The sequence below is a fragment of the Catharus ustulatus genome, chromosome 2, assembly GCF_009819885.2.
Source record: "Catharus ustulatus isolate bCatUst1 chromosome 2, bCatUst1.pri.v2, whole genome shotgun sequence".
In the NCBI taxonomy this organism is placed as follows: domain Eukaryota; kingdom Metazoa; phylum Chordata; class Aves; order Passeriformes; family Turdidae; genus Catharus; species Catharus ustulatus.
The window spans coordinates 94,376,392-94,396,840 of NC_046222.1; the positions used below are offsets into that span (position 1 = coordinate 94,376,392).

At 42.2% G+C, this 20,449-nt stretch overlaps 1 protein-coding gene across 8 annotated transcripts in view; it reads left to right on the forward strand.

Moving 5' to 3' along the window:
• MAP4K4 (mitogen-activated protein kinase kinase kinase kinase 4) overlaps positions 1-20,449 on the forward strand; it is a 163,764-nt gene that overhangs the window by 129,551 nt on the left and 13,764 nt on the right. For 2 of the 8 annotated variants that reach the window (XM_033051119.2, XM_033051122.2), the window contains 13 exons: positions 544-771; positions 4,069-4,230; positions 6,240-6,470; positions 7,399-7,505; positions 8,422-8,573; positions 9,273-9,370; positions 9,699-9,707; positions 10,177-10,352; positions 10,739-10,859; positions 12,028-12,219; positions 14,574-14,691; positions 14,963-15,133; positions 19,319-19,462. In XM_033051119.2, coding sequence (XP_032907010.1) covers positions 544-771; positions 4,069-4,230; positions 6,240-6,470; positions 7,399-7,505; positions 8,422-8,573; positions 9,273-9,370; positions 9,699-9,707; positions 10,177-10,352; positions 10,739-10,859; positions 12,028-12,219; positions 14,574-14,691; positions 14,963-15,133; positions 19,319-19,462 — 1,909 coding nt within the window. The remainder of the gene's footprint in view (positions 1-543; positions 772-4,068; positions 4,231-6,239; positions 6,471-7,398; positions 7,506-8,421; positions 8,574-9,272; positions 9,371-9,698; positions 9,708-10,176; positions 10,353-10,738; positions 10,860-12,027; positions 12,220-14,573; positions 14,692-14,962; positions 15,134-19,318; positions 19,463-20,449) is intronic. The other 6 variants (XM_033051123.2, XM_042780171.1, XM_033051120.2 and 3 more) reach the window with 5 other exon arrangements.

Sequence of the window (20,449 nt, forward strand, 5' to 3'; positions counted from 1 at the left end):
GGCCATTTATGCTAGTGTTGTGGGCTGACAGGCACATATGAGAAGTGCTATATGGTCACACTGCTTTCTGGGCAATAAGAGGAGGCTTTATGTTAAAGTGGAACAGTTCTGGTGTGGTGGTCGAGTTTCTGAACAGACCTTGGCATTCAGTGAAGAACTAGAGTGCTTGTGTTGCAGATCAAAAGCACACATGATATGTAAATCCACCCCAGGATACAATGGCCTAGTGTTGGCCTAAATCATTGTTTTATGAACTTACACTGGATTTAGTATAAACAACTCTTTTTTCCCCCTCTAATAAAAATCAGTTTTGACATAATTCTCCGATCATGTCAAACTTAGCAGTACACTCATGACTTTCCCAACATAAGACACAAGTCATTTGGGTCTAACTTAGCTCTTGGTTACACATTAACAATGAAATAAACACAGAAACAAAAAAGCAACAGCAACCACAAAGGTGCATTTTTAATGGGATTGGTAGGGACACGTCCACCATACAGTCAGTGTCACGTCTTGAATTCCTCACCCGTTCTCTCAAAGGAATACAGATGGCGAGAGATGGAGGAGCACCGACAGGCAGAGCGACTCCAGCGCCAGTTGCAGCAGGAGCAAGCCTACCTCCTGTCACTGCAGCACGATCACAGGCGGCAGCAGCAGCAGCAACAACAGCAGCAGCAGCAACAGCAGCAGCAGCAAGAAAGAAATAAGCAGAGCTATCATACCCCTGAGCCAAAATCCCACTATGAGCCTCCTGAAAGAGCACGTGAGGTGAGTCCTGCTTGTGACAGGAGTCTGCTAACTGTTTCTTTGCCTGCTGGCATCAGTGTGACTGCATTTCTGCTCTAGTTGGAGGCCACCACTTATAAGGGACAGGATATTTCAAACTGTTGGTTACTAGTTTTCAAACCCTTGGGCAACTTCTGAGTACTTCTGCAATCACTGGATTTCACACTTTTTGAGGTGTAAAAGTTGGAAAGAAAGTCTGGAAGGCTGCAGACTAAAGGGACCTGGTTTTGGGAGTATCATGTCAAGAAGTTGTATCTGTACTTCATCGGACGTGTTTTCTTAGGAAGCATTGGTGCAGTGCTCTGTGTCTCTGGCAAATTCTGGTGATGTGAAACTGAGGGGCAGTTGGAAAGAACAAATCTATGATGGATGTTAACACTCAGCACGTGTTTACACATTTGGTGTTTTAACTTACACTTTTCAAAATTTTCTTCAAGTGAACACAAACCTGAATTTCATTAGTTTCATTTTTGAAATGTTAAGTATTCTCTTCTGAGATCACGTCCTGCTCTTTTGAAACTCTGTGGTGCTGCCTTCTTGGACTTGAGGCACTCACAAGTTGATCTGAAGTGCTGTTTCTTTCAGTGAGTGTCCCCTATCTCACTGGTCCATGAGTAACATTGCTAAGCAAGTAAAGGCCTCTTTGATGTATATTTGGCTTTCTTTCAGTGATCTTATTCTTATGTTTCCCTTGAGCATCATACTGCCCACAAACCACCAGACTCGGCAATGTTAGTCAAAGCTCTTAATGGCATGCATCAGCTGCATGTGGCAACTAGGTAAATACATTTTGGAACAAGAACAGAAAATATATTTAGGCCTGCTAAACATGATAAAATAGCTCTTGGTTCAGCTTCATCCAGCAGCTCTACTTAGTCTTTGAAGTATTGTTGTTTGGGTTTGGTGGACACATGCTCATTTTATTCTAGATGCTGTTGTCCAAGTTCTTAATAACCATGTTTGTGCTATCTCATCGATTCTGCTTGGTGGCTGAAGTATCTGATATGTGTTTCTTACTTGGAAGAAGTTCTGACTTGTCCGGTGTGTGATGGTGCAGACATGGAACCAGCCTCTTGTCCTTGTTGCATGCTCTTTGCCCACCTCAGTGAAAGCATAGTGCCAGGCTAGCACTTCTGTCCAGCCTGAATATTGGCTGGGATTTGGAGGGATGTAGAACTGTATCTGCTTCATTTTCCTTTCAGAGCTGAAAAGGAGAGAAACTCACAAAGATTCAAGTGTTACATCCTTTAGGAAAACCACTGACTCAGCTGTTCTTCTGTTGTAGTCTTTCTTTTGTGATTGCTCTAGCCAAAAAGAGTAAAGACAGAAAAATTGGTTAGTAGTCAGATCTTCCCAGAGATTGTTGTGTAATAGTATTTTTAAAAAGTGCAGTAGAAATATAGACATAACGTCTTGATACCTGGCAGTGGGAATGCCACCAGTCAATCCTAACAACAGGTATTAACTCTGACATCATTCTTTACCCAAAACAGTGAATAGGAATGAGTGTTCTGTGCCTCATACTTTCAACCATACTGCTCTCCAGAGAAAGTGTCCACCTACAGAGATGCTGACCATTGGGATGGTAAGCTGAAGGGGACTAACTTTCCTGACTGGCAGAGTTTAATGGTGATTAGTTTTTTCCTCATTGCAGTAGCAATGAGGATATAAGGAAAAGGACATCTAAAATTGGCTTTGGAAAATGGCAGGGAGCTTAGAACTTAATACCACTTTCAGGTCCAGACAGTCAGATGACTGGAATAGGACCTGTTTCTATCCAGGAATGCTCTCTATCTCCTTGCCACTTCTTGTCTGGTTTTGAGGACATGTCACTCATGCAGTTTATGTGCTTTGTGGAAGAAACTTCCTGTCATCTACAGCTAGAGATGTAAAAACCTGTTTCTTCAGACGGAAGGACTTGAGGCTTTTCCTTATTCTATTCATAACAAGGAGTCTGGCCTGTTTTTTAGACTTTAAAGAATGGCTCTGTGAAGTTGAACACAGTGGTGAAAATGATTGCATGGTGAAGATGCTTGCCTCCATTATTGCTGTACTTCCCAAGACATGGTGTGTTTTGTGTAGACCTTACAGAAGCTTGTCTGCTTGTCCCTATAGGCAACCTGGTACTGTCCTCAAATTTTGGAATGCAGAGGCAGGTTGGATTTGTAAAGGAGCCCACCTGAGGCGAGGAGTCTGGAAACTTGCCTGTCTTCTGGAAGCCAGTCTCTCCAGACCATCACTGCTAGGGAGCAGTAGGAAATTGTCCCAGTACTGATTTTGTGCTCTGGGCACAAGGGTTAAAGCAAAATTAAATCATCCCAAGCTTGCAGTTGGATCTCTGGTGCTTTGATAAAATACTGGGAGTTAAGCATTCCTCAGAGGCAGCTTACCTAGCACATGCTGCCTTGGCTCTAGCAACAGACTTTTTTAGGAAATGAGAGGCTATTTCCTTTCTGCCTGTAGCCTCCTTCCATCTCTTGTCCTTTGTACCTCTCACTTCGTTTTCAGTGTTGTGGCCTCGAACAAGGTGATGTTTCTGGATGGAGACCTTGCTTGATGTTATTCTGAGGACTGAGCACATTCTCCTTCAGTCTTCCCCTCAGCAAGCTCTTGAGTTTAACATCAGATAAATTCTACATCTTCCTGAGAACAGGAAACAAGCTGATGGGACTGTCCTCAACAACCTTTGAGTTTTTGCTTGGGAGTATTAGATAAGAGAGACGATGATAAGTCCTACACTTTTGTGTAGGAAGCCTAAAGCTGGACAGACTCCAGTATTACCTGGTAGAGAAACATACCCTCCTATCTCTTCTTCTGTTGCTGAAGAGAGAAGCACAGGAAAGCACATAATCCAAAACCACTGGTGCATAAGGTGGGCAGCTAAAGTAAGGGATAACAGTGGGAAATGTACTTTTATATTGTGAAGTTGTTTCTCTTTACTTATATCCTTTTTATTATCTGTAAGGAAAGTACTGATGGATAATTAGTCTAGGCAGAAAGAAGGCCCATAATGGTCTTTCATCATATTACCTCACATCTTGCTGCCTCCTGTATCTCCTCTCTTCCTAGTATGGATTACTCATATGGGCGTACTTGGACCTTTGGTGTAGTTCACTCAGTAAACTTACAGTGCTGGGAAAAGTGGTAGAGAAAAGATCCTGCCAAACCCCAAATGTATTTGCTTTCTTTGTGGTAAAGAAAAGGTGGTACTCCCCTTTGTATTTCTACAGTAATTGGTTTTACTGACTAAAGGTTTAACCTCCATTTATTTTGGCTTAGGTGGAAGAGAGATTTAGAAAAACTAATCAGGGCTCCCCTGAAGCACAGTCTAAACAGATGGGCAAAGTGTTGGAGCCACCAGTGCCTTCAAGATCAGAGTCCTTTTCCAATGGAAACTCAGAACCTGCTCAGCCTGCCCTGCAGAGGCCAATGGAGCCCCAGGTAAGTGCCCAGGAAAAGCTTGGTGAGCCTGGAGGGAATGCAGAAGTCCTAACATGTTTCCTTCAAATTTGCAGATCTTTGCACTAAGAAAGTCCTTTGTAAAGGGTAGTACTGTTACATAAAACAGCTTGTTCTGTGGATTTACTCTTTGTCTATTTTTGCTTATTTTATTGATAAACTGATGGATTTGTGGGTTTGGTGGGTTTTTTTGATTTGGGTTTTTTTCGTGTTAGAGCTGGACTAGCACTGTTGTATCCCATTATTATTTGTGTAGCAGTGACATAGTGGGTTAAATACTAGTGGCAGTTGCAGAGCATTTTCCAATTCAGAATTTGCTCTGTGCAAGGTTTTTACTGCTAAAAAGGGATGCTTAGGAAAAAAATGCACACTTGATTGGTTTTTAAAATTCTTACAGAAAAAAGCTAACTAAACAAGTGGGTTTTAATAGTGTGAGCACCGTTTCAAAGAGTTTGCAAAACATGTCTAAGAAAAGCAAGCTTTTTGTCAGTAGGCCTGCAGTTGCTAAATAAAACTCTGTACCACCCCTGGAAAAATCAAGAAGAGGTTGAAACCACTGAGCTGCATGGTAGCCATTGTTTTGTTGTTTTCTAATGAAGAGACTCCAGATCTTGAAACCTGATCTTATAGGAGTTATGGCATGAATTGAAAAAGTAACCTTTGTCTAAAACTTAGATATAACCATGAATTCTGAGCAATTTAGGTATGCTAAATTAAACAGTAGAGTTCTGTATTTAGTACCTCTGTTTCCATACAGAATTTTCTTCTTTCAAATAAAGTCTGTTGATGACAGTGCAAGCTAAAACCATCCCTGATTGTGACTAGGTATTGCCACTCTTTTGGACAACAGGAGAATTTGAACAGATGGAAGAGTGGGAGAAATCAGGACAGAACTTCATCTCTTGCTTATTATTTCCTGGCTTTCATTCAAACCTCTATGACTATTTCAAAATATTGGACTTGTATCTTCATACTCTGTGCCAGTTACTTTTAAAGTCTGTGTCTTCCACTCATATTAAGGATAATAAGGCTCTTCAACAGCTGTGTGTATTGAAATTGAGGAAATAATAACATGAAAACAAATACAGCCAGCCTACTGAAACTGGGCTTGAAAGCAAAGTTTTGCTTAATCATTAGGTGTGAAAACAGCATGTTCCTCAGTTATGACTTTTCCTCCTCCTCAGTTTCAGAAATTAACTCTGAAATACAGGCTTATGCACAAAGAGGAAGTAGGCTGAAGGGTCAATATGGATTTCACTGGAAATCCTAATGGAGTTTTAACTCCATGGTCACTGTTATGCCTTCTTAGTATGTGTAATTGAATATGTGTGCACGTAAGAGTGTGTGTGTGTACTTTGTGTATAAATATGTATATATGTACAGTATATGGTACATATATGGTGTAAGTATAATATGCATTGTACATATGTATACTATATACAATATATATTATGTTTTTTATATATATTGCAAATTACTGTAAAGGAATAAAGGCTTTGTGTTATGGTCTTTCTCCAAAAGTTTTGGGCTGTATCTAGTCCCTAAATTAATTAGGAAATGTAAATGTCTGTTGGTTGGCCCAATTTACAGGATTCTTTAATTCTGTACATTGCTCCAATTGGATATCCACTTCAATTTCCTAGCCCACCATGAGACCTGGCTGAAGACCAGGGAACAGAAGGTGACTTCTGTCTTGAGTGGCCTTTGAACTCAGGCTCATGGTGCATCATAGATCCTCTTTTCCTCTGGGCACCAGTGTACGTGTATTATGTGGAGAGCGTATCACACAAAAAATGCATATGTGCTGTATTTTCAGTCTGTTACGTTCTTTGGGCGCTTGCCTTGCTTTTAAATGCATCGATTCCACCCCACGCTTACCTAATGCCATAACCAATTTGTCTCTGCCTGCCCCACCTGCCTTTATTCTGTGTTAATTGGAAAGCCGGTTATACTGAGCGCATTGAATGTTTTATGTTTTGTTTTCTTGTAAGGTACAGTGGTCCCATCTGGCATCTCTCAAGAACAATGTTTCCCCTGTCTCGCGATCCCATTCCTTCAGTGACCCTTCTCCCAAATTTGCTCATCACCATCTTCGTTCCCAGGACCCATATCCACCTTCACGCAGTGAAGTGCTTAATCAGAGTTCTGACTCTAAGTCGGAGGTACCCGACCCCACCCAAAAGGCTTGGGCTAGATCAGACAGTGACGAGGTGCCTCCAAGGGTAAGGAGTAGAAAGACAGATGTGTGCTATTTTTTTATTATTAATTACAGTTTTCTTAAGGATGTGATACCCTGGGCACTGGGAAGACTTGTGCCTTTGTGCCAGCACTGGTAACAGTATTGTGGAAGGCAGATGATTATGTAGGTATTCAGTCAATGGGTTAATGATAATCAACCTGAAGTACAATATTGAAGCTTCATATAAAATTGGTAAATATTTATAGAATGCAGCTATTTCAGAGAAACAATTTATTATGCAAAGTTAAAAAATCATTACCATATTCAGGAAAGAATTCAAAATATCCCTGAGGTTATTGCTCAGAATTAATATTCCTCTTCATCTGTTTGCAACCCAAACTATGAATCATACACTTATTTAAAATTGAGATGGATCTGAACAAAAAGGAAACATTCAATATATTTCCTCCTCCTCTCCCCCTTCCATCCCCCCTCCCATCCACTGGGATTTGCTTCTTCTGAGTATATTCTTGCTCCCCCCCACCAGCCTTTGCCTTCTGCTGATCCATTCCCGGGCATTTGTTTGGTTCCCTTGAGCTTATTCTCCTAATTCTCATGCTGTTTCAGCAAATTGCTTTGTGCCTCCCCTGCTTCAGTCAAAATGCCATATTCTTTTCAAATGTCTCAGTAGTTGGGAGGGTAGCGGGGCGTGTACGTGTTCATGTGATAACTGTTAAATGCTATTTAATGTTAAGACTAAACTTTTAAGTTCTATTCAGATTCTGAACAGCATCACAGCTAAGGCTTTTGGCTTTGTAGGTGTTTGTTTATTGCTGTTGGTCATTGATGCTAGCTTGTATTTAAGAACACGTTGTTAAGATCTTAAGAATATATTTTGTGGCAAGACAAGTTTTATCTTCCTGTCCTCTCTGTCCTCTTCATGGCTTTAACACAACCTTTTTTCTCCCAAGGTACCCGTGAGAACAACGTCCCGATCACCAGTCCTGTCCCGCCGTGATTCCCCACTGCAGGGCGGTGGGCAGCAAAATAACCAAGCAGGTCAAAGAAATTCCACGAGGTTTGTAAGCCTATGTCTCCTTGCTTCTCTTGAATTGGAGGGAAAAGGCTTATGGGCAGCCAGGCATTTCTAGACAGCTTTTGGCAATGCCTGTAGGACATGGAAGGCAGATGTTTCATCCCTTTTCAGTAATGATTAATTTCTCTTGATGTAGCACATGTGTCAAAAAATGCTGACAAAATTTCTTCTTTCCTCTTCTCATCTGAGTTACCTGCCCTCTAATTTTTGCAATGATTTTAAATATCCTTCAGACTTTGGAAAAAATGTGACCATTTGTTAATGTCTTGGCTTTTGGTGCAGCAGGTCAGCTTGGGTCTATTACTGGCAGCAGAAGGGCTTGTAACATCTCAAGTGAAGAGACCTGAGAAACTTTCTGGCCTCTTAGCCAGAACCAGATTTTAAGAGGGCGAAAAAGCCTCCATGGGCTGTGACAGAGAGCACCCAAGGTCTGGAAAGGGGAGGAGAGATCTGACTCCTGAGTTCAACAGAGCAACATGGGCAGACCACTGTGGAATTAGCTCACTGGAGAGGGGTCAGGGTATTCTGGTATTCTTTTTGGCTTGTGTTTAGTGCCTAGGACACTTCTGACCCAATTTTAAACCTGCTGCATGCAGGCTTAGAGAATTGTCTGCTTCAGATTAGATATAGAAGAATGGCAGGTAGATAGTTCCAGATAAAAGGAATAACTTATACCCACCTGAACTTTTTTTTAAACCATCATAAATAAGGTAGCAGTTATTTTGAAGGGAGTCACTGCCTGAGTTGTGAAGCATTACTGATGCCCTGATCTTAGCGTTAAAGTATTCTTTCAGTTGAGTTATTAGCAAAACAGAGATAAGGTGATGTTTCAGTTTAGAGCTGGGAATCTGGGACTCGAGTGTGTGTGACAAAGAATTTTTCTCCTCCCTTGATACAGCAATATAGAGCCTCGTCTGCTGTGGGAAAGGGTGGAGAAGCTTGTGCCAAGGCCAGGCAGTGGCAGTTCTTCTGGCTCAAGCAACTCTGGCTCCCAACCTGGCTCTCACCCTGGCTCTCAGAGTGGGTCTGGAGAGCGGTTCAGGATGAGATGTAAGTCCTTCTCCTACCCTTTGTAACATTGTGTTTCTAATTTTATTACACTGAGAAGCACATAGTAATTAAGCGTGATAGCCGTGGCAGGGACCCTTGAGCGTGCAGTGTAAGAAATGGGTTGGCTTCCTGTACACTCTCGGCCATGTGTCCTTGCTTGGGAAGGGCAGTAGGCACAGAAATCATTAAACTGTTTGTTTCATTGTTCTTTAATTCACATCCAGGCACTGCTGCATTTTCCTATGTGCAAGCAGCTTGGTCTCCATGCCCTCACAGCTCCCTCCCTTCCTCATGTGTGCCAGGGCACATTTTGATACTTGCTGCCTGTCAACCCTGGTGGTTGTTGACAGGGTGCAAACTGCAATGGATAAGTATCAACTGGACTTTGCTGGAACATGATGGAGTCTTTCCAGCTTGTGGCCACACTTGAGTCTTTGATTTACAATTGTTATGACCGTTTACTTTGGCTTCAAACATAGATCACTTGCACCTATACAAATCACAGCTTATGGTGGCTTTTGTTTAGTCTTTCAGGGACAATGTAATAGTGAACCAGTGAAACTTAGGTCTAGTGGTCAGACACCCCTAATACTCATCTCACATCTCTTCCCCACTCCACAGTGAAGTCAGAAAACATATTTTAGCTCCCTGCTTAATCTGCTTTGTTCTGTGTTCCTTTTGGGATCTTGGCACATGCAGCATCATCCAAATCAGAGGGTTCACCATCACAGCGCCATGAAAGTGCACCTAAAAAGCCTGAAGAGAAGAAAGAAGTCTTCAGACCTATCAAGCCTGCTGTGAGTTGCATTCACCTCCCCTGTCCTCCTTGACTTTTAAGTAGATTCACAAAAAGTACACTGAGAGCTCCGTTCAGTGCCATCATGGGTGAACATCTGCTGGAGTTGAGTTTGTGGGTCTAGCAGCATGTTCTGGGCTGTGCAATTGCCTGTGCATATCAGTACTGAAACACTAGAGTTTGCACTTCTTCTGGGATTGATTTCTGCTCTCTGGTCTTCTTCCTTCCTAATCCATACCTTTCTCTCTTTTGATCTTGTCTTCCTTCCTGACTGGACCAATGGTCGTGCGTTTGACCTGAATATGCCAATGCTGGGCTGAATGGTGCAGGGAGAAGTGGTAAGATCTTAAATTTTTCCTACTTTTTGTGAAAAATTTCAGATGTTTTCTATGTCTGGCAGCTATTAAAATTGATTACAGCTCTGTGTCCAGTTGTATCTTGGGGAGCTCAGTGGGTTTTCACAGTATTTCTATCTTTCCTTGAAACTTTCTTCAGCAGCCATATCTCTTATGATACTGCAGTTAGTCATAAGTCACGATAGCTGGGTTTCAGAGTATGTACATTATTCTGTGATATGACAAGACCCCCTGAGGTTGACTCTTCTGGTGCTTGAATTTATGGCAAGTGAGCTTTGGTAACCGTTAGGAATGAGTAAATCAAAGGAAACAGTACTGCTGGGGCAATGGAAACACAGAAGTGAACAACTGAACAAACTCAGCCACTAATCCTGTGGGTTTGTGTTGCAAACTCTTTTTCTCTCTTACTTGCAATATCAGTTTTAATTTTTTTTCTTCCCTCTCCCATCAGGATTTAACTGCACTGGCAAAGGAGTTGCGAGCAGTAGAGGATGTGCGACCTCCACATAAAGTAACGGATTACTCATCCTCGAGTGAGGAGTCAGGGACAACAGATGAGGAAGATGATGATATGGAGCAAGAAGGAGCTGATGAATCTACTTCTGGACCAGATGATGTCCGAGCAGTGTTAGTCCTTCTAACAGTGTTTTGCATCTGTTTTGCCTAGTAGAGGATTGAAGGAAAAGGATGTTAGCATTTTGGCTTATATGTTAGTTCTTTCAGCTTACTACAATCTATGAGCAAGACATAGGAGTCTCATATGTTCATATATTCAAACACTGAGATAGTCTTCTCAATGTCCTTTCCCTCTTCTTCCTTGATTTGTAACAAAACAAAAAAACTGTTTAGCAATATCTCTTTTTTTAATAGAGAGGCTTTTCTAGGCAGCTTATGTAAATACTCCATTCTGGCCCCAATACAAATTAATTCTGAGTATGCCATGGTGCAGGGCAGCGACAGCCAGGGCACTAGTGCTGTTATCTCACTCCAGTTATTTCTTGTCTGACAAATAGGTCAACGTTGAACTTGAGCAATGGTGAAACAGAGTCAGTAAAAACCATGATTGTCCATGATGATGTGGAGAGTGAACCTGCCTTGACTCCTTCTAAGGAGGGTACCTTAATTGTTCGACAGGTATTGCTTTTCCTTCCCTGTGCAGTGCTGCACCCTTCCTGTGCTCATTAACCCACTCGCTCATTCACCCATGCTGTTTCTACATTATATTTGTTGTTCGTATTATCAAGACGCAGCTGTAGTGAATTTCAGATGAGCAAGATGTTTGATGCATGCAAAGAGGAGAATAGCCCTTCACCCCTTGCTTCTGTTTTGCATGCTTTCCAGTGACACTCATGGCAGCACCATGTAGAATATTTCAAAGTCTGTGGGAGAGAAGGGTAGAAAAGCTTCAGGTGTGTGGAGCGAGTACCTGGAGCAAAAACTTTTTTAGTTTTATCACAGAACCAAGTATGTGTCTCAGAAGTGAGACTGGGAGGGAGCTGGGGTGGGAGCACTCAAGGTTTTTTTAAATTGTTTCGAACCTGTAGTTTAGGGCATACAGACCACCCAGCTAACATATACACACATGTACATGCACATTCACACAACAGTTGGTGTGGGGGAGAAGCGAAATAGGTGGTGAGGCAGAGAATGTGGACAGAGCTAGAGTGCTGTGTTGTTGCCTTTGATTCTGAAAATATTGCTTTCTTGTGCCTCTGAAAGATAATGGTTCCCTGTTTTTAAATGAGCTTGTGTGTTAATGAGCGTGCTAGCTTATAGGAGTTTCCTCAGTAATCACATTTCTGAGTTTCACAACTGAATACCAATATCTTAATTGAGTCCTCCTGTTTGAAAATTAAGATGTCATGGTTATTGTTTTAAATAGTTAGCTGAAGGGATTCTCCAGAAAGTCCAAACTGCTATCTGTATAGGGTCTAAGTTAGTTTTAAACAAAACAATAGGGAAAATAAATCCTCACCCACCCCCAAAAATGTGCTTGTCCCTGTTGTGGTGTTGGACTTAGCAGTGCAGTTGTTCTTCTCTTAATTGGTGGAACTAGCTGTGCAAGTCAACCACATGAACCAAACTTTTGCCTGGTGGTGGGAATTCCATGAATTCTAGTAGCTCTGCCCACTTTCCCTTTCCATGCAGGCATAAAAGAATGGATTATCAGTTTGTTTTAAAAGAGAAATAAAAAATATATGTAAAAAACATAGGAAGTGAGGGAGAGAAGGAGAGAGGTTGTTAGGGATATAGACCTTTAAGCAGCACTTGAGCAAGACAAGTGTGCCTGTTTTTTCTACAGAGTACAGTTGACAAAAAGCGTGCCAGCCATCATGAGAGCAATGGCTTTGCCGGTCGCATTCACCTCTTGCCAGATCTCTTACAGCAAAGCCATTCCTCCTCCACTTCCTCCACCTCCTCCTCCCCATCCTCCAGCCAGCCGACACCCACCATGTCCCCACAGACACCCCAGGACAAGCTAACTACTAATGAGGTATGTCTTACACCACAGCTGGCTGCTTTCTTAGGGTTATAGCAGCATTGCCTAGTAGCTAGTTTGCAAAGGAACTCCAGCCAATCTCCCCTGCTTTTTTTTTTCTGTCACCTTTGTTCCCACCTCCCAAATAACACATTTCAGTTCTATGTAAGAAGCCCTTAACTCTAGAGCAGTCCCACGCCAAACTTGCCAGTTTACTATTTTTGCTTCCTTTTAGTGAGTCATTAATTGCATGGCGTTCATTTTAAACTAAACTTGACTACTGCATTTTCAAGCCAATACTCTTTTTAAATTCTGTTTTATTCCGGGAGCAGGCTAATTGCGAGCAATGTGCCTCTTCAGAATTAGCAGTTAATTTTGGCTTTGTCAGTAAAGGCTGGACTAGTGTCTCCACACATAGGAGGAGCTGCTTGTGGAAACTCACCCTTTGGGAGAGGAAGTGGCCATGGAGGGATTTTGCTCACTAAAGCTTGCCACATGGGCTGGGTGAACAAGTCAGGTGTTGCCTGGGAGGGTTGTAAAAGCTGAGGTATTTTGGAATAATGATGGGGGGAAATATTTGGGTTTTTTTCCAAGGATATTTGTACTCAGCTGTGTAAAGATGACTCCACCAGTTCTCCACCAGTGCTGATTGTGTCCAGGTGGAGAAGGCTCTACCATGGGGGAAGCTCCCTCTTGCTGTCCTGGGCTGATCCCAGGATGGTGCCTTCCTTTATTGAGTGCAGGTGGGAAAGCCTGGTCCTTCACATGTGTCAGCCCTTGCAGCAGAGGAGATGCACATTTGTAAATGAACAAAGGGCCATTCATCCCTTACCAACCCCAGCAGTGAGCAAGGAGCCTTGTCTGGTGTCTACACACCTGGCTGGGTGGCCAGCCTGACTTACAAGGAGAGCCTCTCAAGCAGGGGGTGGTACAGGGCAGACCAAACTTGGTGAGAAGAAGCTGCTGCTTCTCAGGGTAGAGTCCTGCCATGGACGTGTGCAAGTGTTGTGATGAGGAGAGGTTGCAGTGAGCTGGTTAGGTTTATGGCAATGCACATGTTTACCACATAATCAAAAATGCTTCTTAACCACCTAGCAGGAGGAAACTTTGCAGTTTCCTCCTGGAAATTAAATTAGCATTATATATGATTTTCAGCTCTGCTTCATTGCTCTTTGATCTCTCTCAAAGCACACTCATGTAGGTTCTAGAGATCAGTTGATTGATCCAGGAAATACGCTTGCTCATTACTTTGGTCTAAGCAACACGTGAGCAGGGTTCAGTTAACTCAGCTTGGGAACTGGGGGCTGTGGCAGTGCCTGGTGATAAAGTAGCCTTTTGGTATTGGGCTGTGCAAGGGAGGGATACACTTCCAAGACCCATTCCCTTTTTTTTTCTGTAGAGGCTTAGGAACATCAGAGGTTGAAGATTAGTTGATGCTAAGGAAGTGTCTTGTAACTACATTTGCATACAACTGAACAAAAACCCAGTACTGCTTAGTATAATTTACCACATGAGCACCCTTTATATCTATACACGCTTTTTTTTCCACTTGTTCCATTCTGCTTCAGTATGATATGTTGTCACTATAATACTAAACTGGCAAGGGTTTTTAAGTTGTTCCATTTCCACTTTTAACAGTTCATTGTTTCACTTGTCTTCTTTCTTTGTTTTTTCATGTTTAGACCTCATAACTCAACAAGCACCAGTGATTTTATCCACTACATATTCATAGTGTCATGTCACTGTTTGCTACACCTTCCACACTAATGAGCCCCTTTGTTCGATACAGGTTTAATATGTTACTTTGTCAAATAAAGGTGGAAGAATCTGCTGCAGCTTTCTGGCAAGAGGCTCAGGTTAAACAAAATAGGGAGAAAGAGCAGTAGCAAACATTGAAACATAGTCCATCATAAAAGTGAATGCTTGATCCCAGATGGTTCTGATTTTGTTGCACAAGCCAAGAGATCAAACTTCATAATTTAATTAACTACCTCAATTCAGGAGATGCTTCATAAATTCAGGTACTGTAGATAGTGGACAGCTTGCAGATAAAATAGCATACATACATTTAAGCAGATTTTCAGAAGGAGAGACATTCCCTCGCTTTGTGCCTGACTGTAGTGGTCTGTACTAAAAAGCTTCGCTAGCAGCTGAGGTTCAGGGATGACAATTCAGTTAATTACATTTTGCTGTAACATGTGCAGTGTGCATATGTATCTAGTTCAGGTGTGTGCCTGCAGTGCGCTAGGAAGTATAAAAGCTTGGGGAGGCTCTGTAGCATAAATCTGTAGTGACTTTAAAATGTTGGTGTTTGTTATCCATGCTTTTTATTGTCATTAATATTAATAAAGTTGAAATTTACATTGCAGACTCAGTCCGCTAGTAACACACTCCAGAAACACAAATCTTCCTCCTCCTTTACACCTTTTATAGACCCCAGATTACTACAGATTTCTCCATCTAGTGGGACAACTGTGACTTCTGTGGGTAAGTAAAGTAGCTGAAGACGACAATTGAAAAAGGGTTCAGTGACTTCAGTGGCTCTTTAAAGTACTTAAGAATGTTACCATCATGCTTTTTATTTGTTTTGCAATGGATTGCATAATTTATTTTCTTTTTCCATTTACATTTCTTACAAAAATAAGGACTTTCTCAGTATTCTGTTACTGATTTGGGTTGTAGGATGGTAAAAATATATGTCCAGAATCTAGCACTTGAAGGGTATTACATGCACTTTACTTTTTTTTTTCTCTTTCAGTAGGATTTTCTAGTGAAGCAATGAGATCAGAGGCAATAAGGCAAGACCCTACACGGAAAGGATCAGTTGTCAATGTGAATCCCACAAATACACGGCCACAGAGTGACACACCCGAGATTCGCAAATACAAGAAGAGATTCAATTCTGAGATACTGTGTGCGGCCTTATGGGGTAATGCAAAAGTCTTCTTCCCTTGCCATTCCTGAAGTGTAGACATGCCAGTAGGAGCTTTCAACCTTTGATAATCTATCTCCAAAACTGTAGCTGTTTCTCTGCATTTATTCAGTGCTTGTTTACATATTTTTTTGTTGCAAGACCTGATTATTATTGAGTTTTTTACAGTATGTTGCTGTAATTTCCCATTGGAACATATATGTTTCTGATGGCACGGTTTAGACTAAGAATCACAGAATCATTAAGGCTGGAAAAGACCTCTGGGATTATCAAGTCCAGCCTTTGACTTAACACCACTAGATTAGCTAGACCATGGCTGTATGTGCCGCATCCAGTTGTTTCTTGAACTCTTGCAGGGGTAATGACTCTTACTACCTCTGTGGGCAGCCTGTTCCAGTACTTAACCACACTTTTAGTGAAAAAGTTCTTGTTATCCAACCTGAACTTGCCCTGGCATGGCTTGAGGCTGTGTCCCCTGTTCCTGTCAGATTGTCTGGGAGAGGCTTCATGCAGTTGATCAGGATGTCCTTTTCAGCTCTTTCCAAACCTTGCTACTACTTACTGCTTACTAGCAGTACATCTCTTGCAGCTTTTGGGAGCTTCTAGCACTCCTTGCAGTGTACGCCTGGTGCACACAGGGCATTCTTTTGAGAAATAATCATCTTCTTGAGGCTCTTGTTATTGTATTGTTGCAGGGCTTGATTAAAGTGTGTTGCATAAGATGACTTGTCGCCTCAGTTTATGTAGGAAATAAGGTGGAAATGAATAGGATAGAAAGAGCATTCTGAGACTTAGCTTTGTTAAGAGTGATTACTGCAGAGAGAAGCTGGGTCTGAGATGTCAGCTGACCAAGTGTGTCTGATCTTCTTGTCAGTAGGGATAATTTGTGTTGGTGTCAGTCAGGCTCCCACACTTCATCAGGCTTAGAGCAGTGCCTATTGCCTGCTGCAGTGTAGAAACTGTGCTGCAGAACCTATTGAAAGCTTTTCTGTTGTTTGTCTTCTGGCCAGAATCTATGGGGCACATTATTTTTTTCATTATCTAAATGTTAATAGTTGATGCTTGTGTATGTTGCATGTGTACTTGCCCAGTATCCCTAATCTGGGCAGATTATAAATGCACATGGAGGTCATTTAAAGAACTTAGAAAGACAAGAACTTGCCATTCCCCTAAAGCACATGATTATTGTAAAGGTAACACAGTCCACTCTCTTGTTTATATTTTTATAGCTCTTTACAAGGCTTTAGTTCTCTTTTGGGGCTATTTCCAGCATTTCCTATTTCTCAGAAAAGCACTTTAGTCCCAGTCTTCTTGCCTGCAAAGCTGTGTCAAGGAAATAGCTCTCCCAACACTTTGTCTTCCTGTTTGCTGTTTCCTTTATTTCCAGAATTTACTGGTAAGAATTTTTACCCTAGCACTATTTCTGCTTGAATTCGTGTGTAAAATTCTCTGATAAAGTTAAGACTTGTGCAAATGTAAACTTCCAGGCTGTGAGATGCCAAAAGCAGAGAGAAGTCATATTGTGTCAGTAAAGATGACTCATAATTTCTCTGATCTGCCTTGTTTTGCCAGTAGCAATTCCCATTAATGGTTTTATATTTCTTCGATCTATATATCTGACTGTTAGGGTGGTTTAAAGAATAGGTGTAAAGTCCTAGAGGTATTTTACAGCTGTAGCAACAGACCTTCGTTGAACTTTTAGGGCCAAACCAATGGTGATATAAGTTAGTGCACATTCTTACTTCTTGATAACATTTAACTTGCTTTACCCTTAAGAAAATTAAATCATTGCATGGTGATGCTTTCTATTCAAAAAGATGGGGACTTGCTTTGCTTGGGCTTTACCAGTGGTAATGCCAGTAGTATCTGGCAAACTGCTAATTGCATTGGATCTCTGATGCTGTTCCTTCTAGCTCTGAGTCGTGAAATTCAGTGTTAATGACATGGATGCAGTAACACAGATTTTTACACCCAGCCTCCACAGACAGCCTGAACTTTTTCAGGAAGCGTTTCCATTTGTTTGAAAAAAACAGGACTGCTTAATTGTAGGGTGGCAGTAGAAGAGCTCTGTGAGTAAGGAGGGTGTCTGCACTTGTAAAATACAAGCACTGCTTGCCACCAGCATAATACCTGGTTCATTTAATCTTAAAGTGCATATAGCTAAAGGAGGGGGTTGGGGACAGGTGTGCATGAGAACTCAAAGCAAGAACAACTGCACCAGAAAGGCAGTGGCAGGAGAGGTGAGGCTGGAGGCAGGAGCAGTGGAGTCCTCATGTACAAAGAGGGGAAGGGACCCTGAGGGAGCACTTTGCATGTGGCTTGCTTTGAATTGTAGCCCACTCTGGAAGAAGTGCAGAAATGCATGTTGAAGCTTACAGCCTTTAGTCAACGGGTACTGGAGCTGCAGGAAGGACACCTGGTGCTGGGCACTTCGTTGGCTGGTTTGGTGCTGCTTCAGTCTGTGCTGAGCCCTGACTCATGTGTGGCTCTTCCTTTTGCCACTTCCCAACCTGAGGATGTCTCCCAGTAAGGGGGACAGTCTGTGTGAAATGCTCTTGGATGAAATGGCCATTGCCCCTGGCTGGGTGCTGTGGGATGGGATCCAGTGGGGGAGCTGGAGAGGTGAGACGTGGACAGGACAGGCACTAAGGAAGTGTCAGCAGCCTGGCAGCAGCCTGGAAGGTGACAAGCCTCCAGGAGAATTAGCAGAACAGCAAGTCTAAGCAAAGATGCCTTGGGGCTGCTGGGACCTCTGAAGTTTTCTTACTGAAAAGCGTAGAGAGAGGATAATGGAGAGATGTATGATGATTTCTTAACTTACTATGGGCTACATCTGTTTTTCTCATCCACCCAGAGGTTTTTAAGACTGCTCCAGCACCAGCAGCTGAGCCTCCTCTCCTTCATTATTTCCTCCTGGCTGCAGCTCTGCTTCCCCCTAACACCCTCTCCCCTTTCAGAGACACCTTGTGCCCCCTGGGTCAGGTTTAATGTACCCTCCTTTTTGCAAGCCTCTCCCATGCCTGCTATCCAGGGGTTGTTTAGGTGAGCAATAAAGCCCTTTTTCAATACTGTGGAAAGGCACATCACTACTTAGGTGCAGACTGCACTGACACACACACCCACACCTGGGCCCTGGGCCCACCTGCTCTGTCAGAAAAGGTTCATTATGGGATCAGCACAGATGGCCCATTGGCACCAGTATAGTTGTATGTGGAGGTTAATTGTCTGACTAGGGATTAAGACCATTAGGCAATCTAACTATGATCATCTTGTGTGTATTTTGCTTACTCCATTATTTTATTGTCCTAAAGCAAGGCAAATTTTATATTGGGATTGCAACATGAAAGTCTAATAAAGTGAGTCATACATTTGGTTTGATTTCCATTTCCTATACTGTAAATGAACTGTCTCTGCAAAATTTGTTAGCTTCTGGGCTTGAACACTATTGCAAATAAATAGTTATGAAATTTAAGAGTGATAATATATTAATAGATATTTAAAACTTAGTCCCATATATATTTATTATGCAAAAAAATGTAATTGATTCTAAAGAGTAGGGTTTTATGGACTCTTGGAGTGTTCCAATGGACCTTTGGAACTTTGTGTAAAGAGACTGGCTACCTGACTTTTCTCATCTATATTTGCTTGATCTTTAGGAGAAGCCTGTGGAAATACAAGATTACTGTAGTTCCTCAGTTTTGACATTCAGACACAAAAGCTTGTTGTGAAGCTGGGAACAAACCCAGTACCCTTTTGTGGGAGGGCTGCAACACAACCTGTTTCTCCCATTGGGAACTGTTTTTATTGCCATGTCCTTGTCAAAAGCATCCTGCTACCACCCCCCTAAAATATCTTTGGAATACATAGGCTTGCATACCACTTTGGGCCTCACCCCTTCTCCAACATTAGCATGCCTTTTTGTTTGGGAACTGGTGCTCTAGAAAGCTCTCCATGGTCTACCAGGCCCTTATTCTCTTGAGCACTGTTTGGTGTCAGTAGTCACTATGGGCAGGTAAGGTGGAGAGCTTCCACATCACAAGATCTTTTAGGCTGCAGGCAACTGAGACCTAACCAGCAGTAGTTAGACCTCCTTGAAACAAGACAGTTGCTGTATCAAACATCAGTTCCTCAGAATATGTGGGAAAAAGTGCTTACTAACTTGAATCTCTTTTTTTTTCCTAGGAGTGAACTTGTTGGTGGGCACTGAAAGTGGTCTGATGCTGCTAGACAGAAGTGGGCAGGGGAAGGTTTATCCACTCATCAATCGGAGACGATTCCAGCAAATGGATGTACTTGAAGGGCTGAATGTCTTGGTGACAATTTCTGGTAAAGTTAACTGTTGAACACTCTATTTTCCCTTCATGTGGCATGGTACAGCAGAAAGATTTTCTTGGCAGCCTGTGTATTGAGGGGGAAGTCCTGACTGAAGTCAGTGGGTTTTCCATCATTTCATCTCTGAGTCTACAGTTTATTTCTGCAAGTGAATCGTTTTCCACATAACACCCATGCCTGCTTGCTCCCTGTCCTTCCTTCTGTGGGGTGACCTTTAAAAATGCTGCATGAGTTTGTGGGAAATGTCTCATTTTGTTCCCTTGTTCAGTATTTTGAGAGCTGGAAGTTAATGTTTTGTGAAGTTTGGGAAAATGGCATTCTTTCCCTCTATCATGATTGCTTTCAACCTGGCCTCTTTCTAACCAAAACACAATGGGATCCTTGGGTTTCAAGACATTTTTCTTGTGTGTTAAAATCTGTAGAATGAGGAAAGCTCTTGCAAAATAGAGAAGTAAGAGTGATGTGCTGTAAAAGTGTGAGAGAGAGGAGTACAGTATGTACATGGTGTGGAAATAACCAGAGTGAGAAGGGAGATGGGTGCCTGGTCTCTCACTGGGTGCAACTTGGGAATGGCAAACCAATGGGAGAGGAAGAATGTTGGTGATGGTTGTGTTTGTTTTGTGCTAATGAAAAATGTGTTTTATAAAGCTTGAGGTTCCAGACTCTTTGGCTCCTGAAAGTTACAGCATGAGTTTAACCTGCTGTTAGACAATTTGATGTGATGCCTTGTTAGTCTTTCTTCACAGGTGTTATTCAGCTATTTACCTTTTGTTTTGGTTTGTTTGGGAAATCAGCCTTTGCTGTGCCCTGTGTGTGTGACAGGGAGAGGATGTTCCATGAGGTTTCTCACAGGATTCCCTGTTGTTCAGACCCACCTAATTTTTTTGGAGGCTCTGTAAGCTTTCTTAAGTCTGCTGGAGGAGCTCTCTGGCTCTCCCAACACTTGTTCAAAGAGACACATAGTAGACAATTTAGTGCATT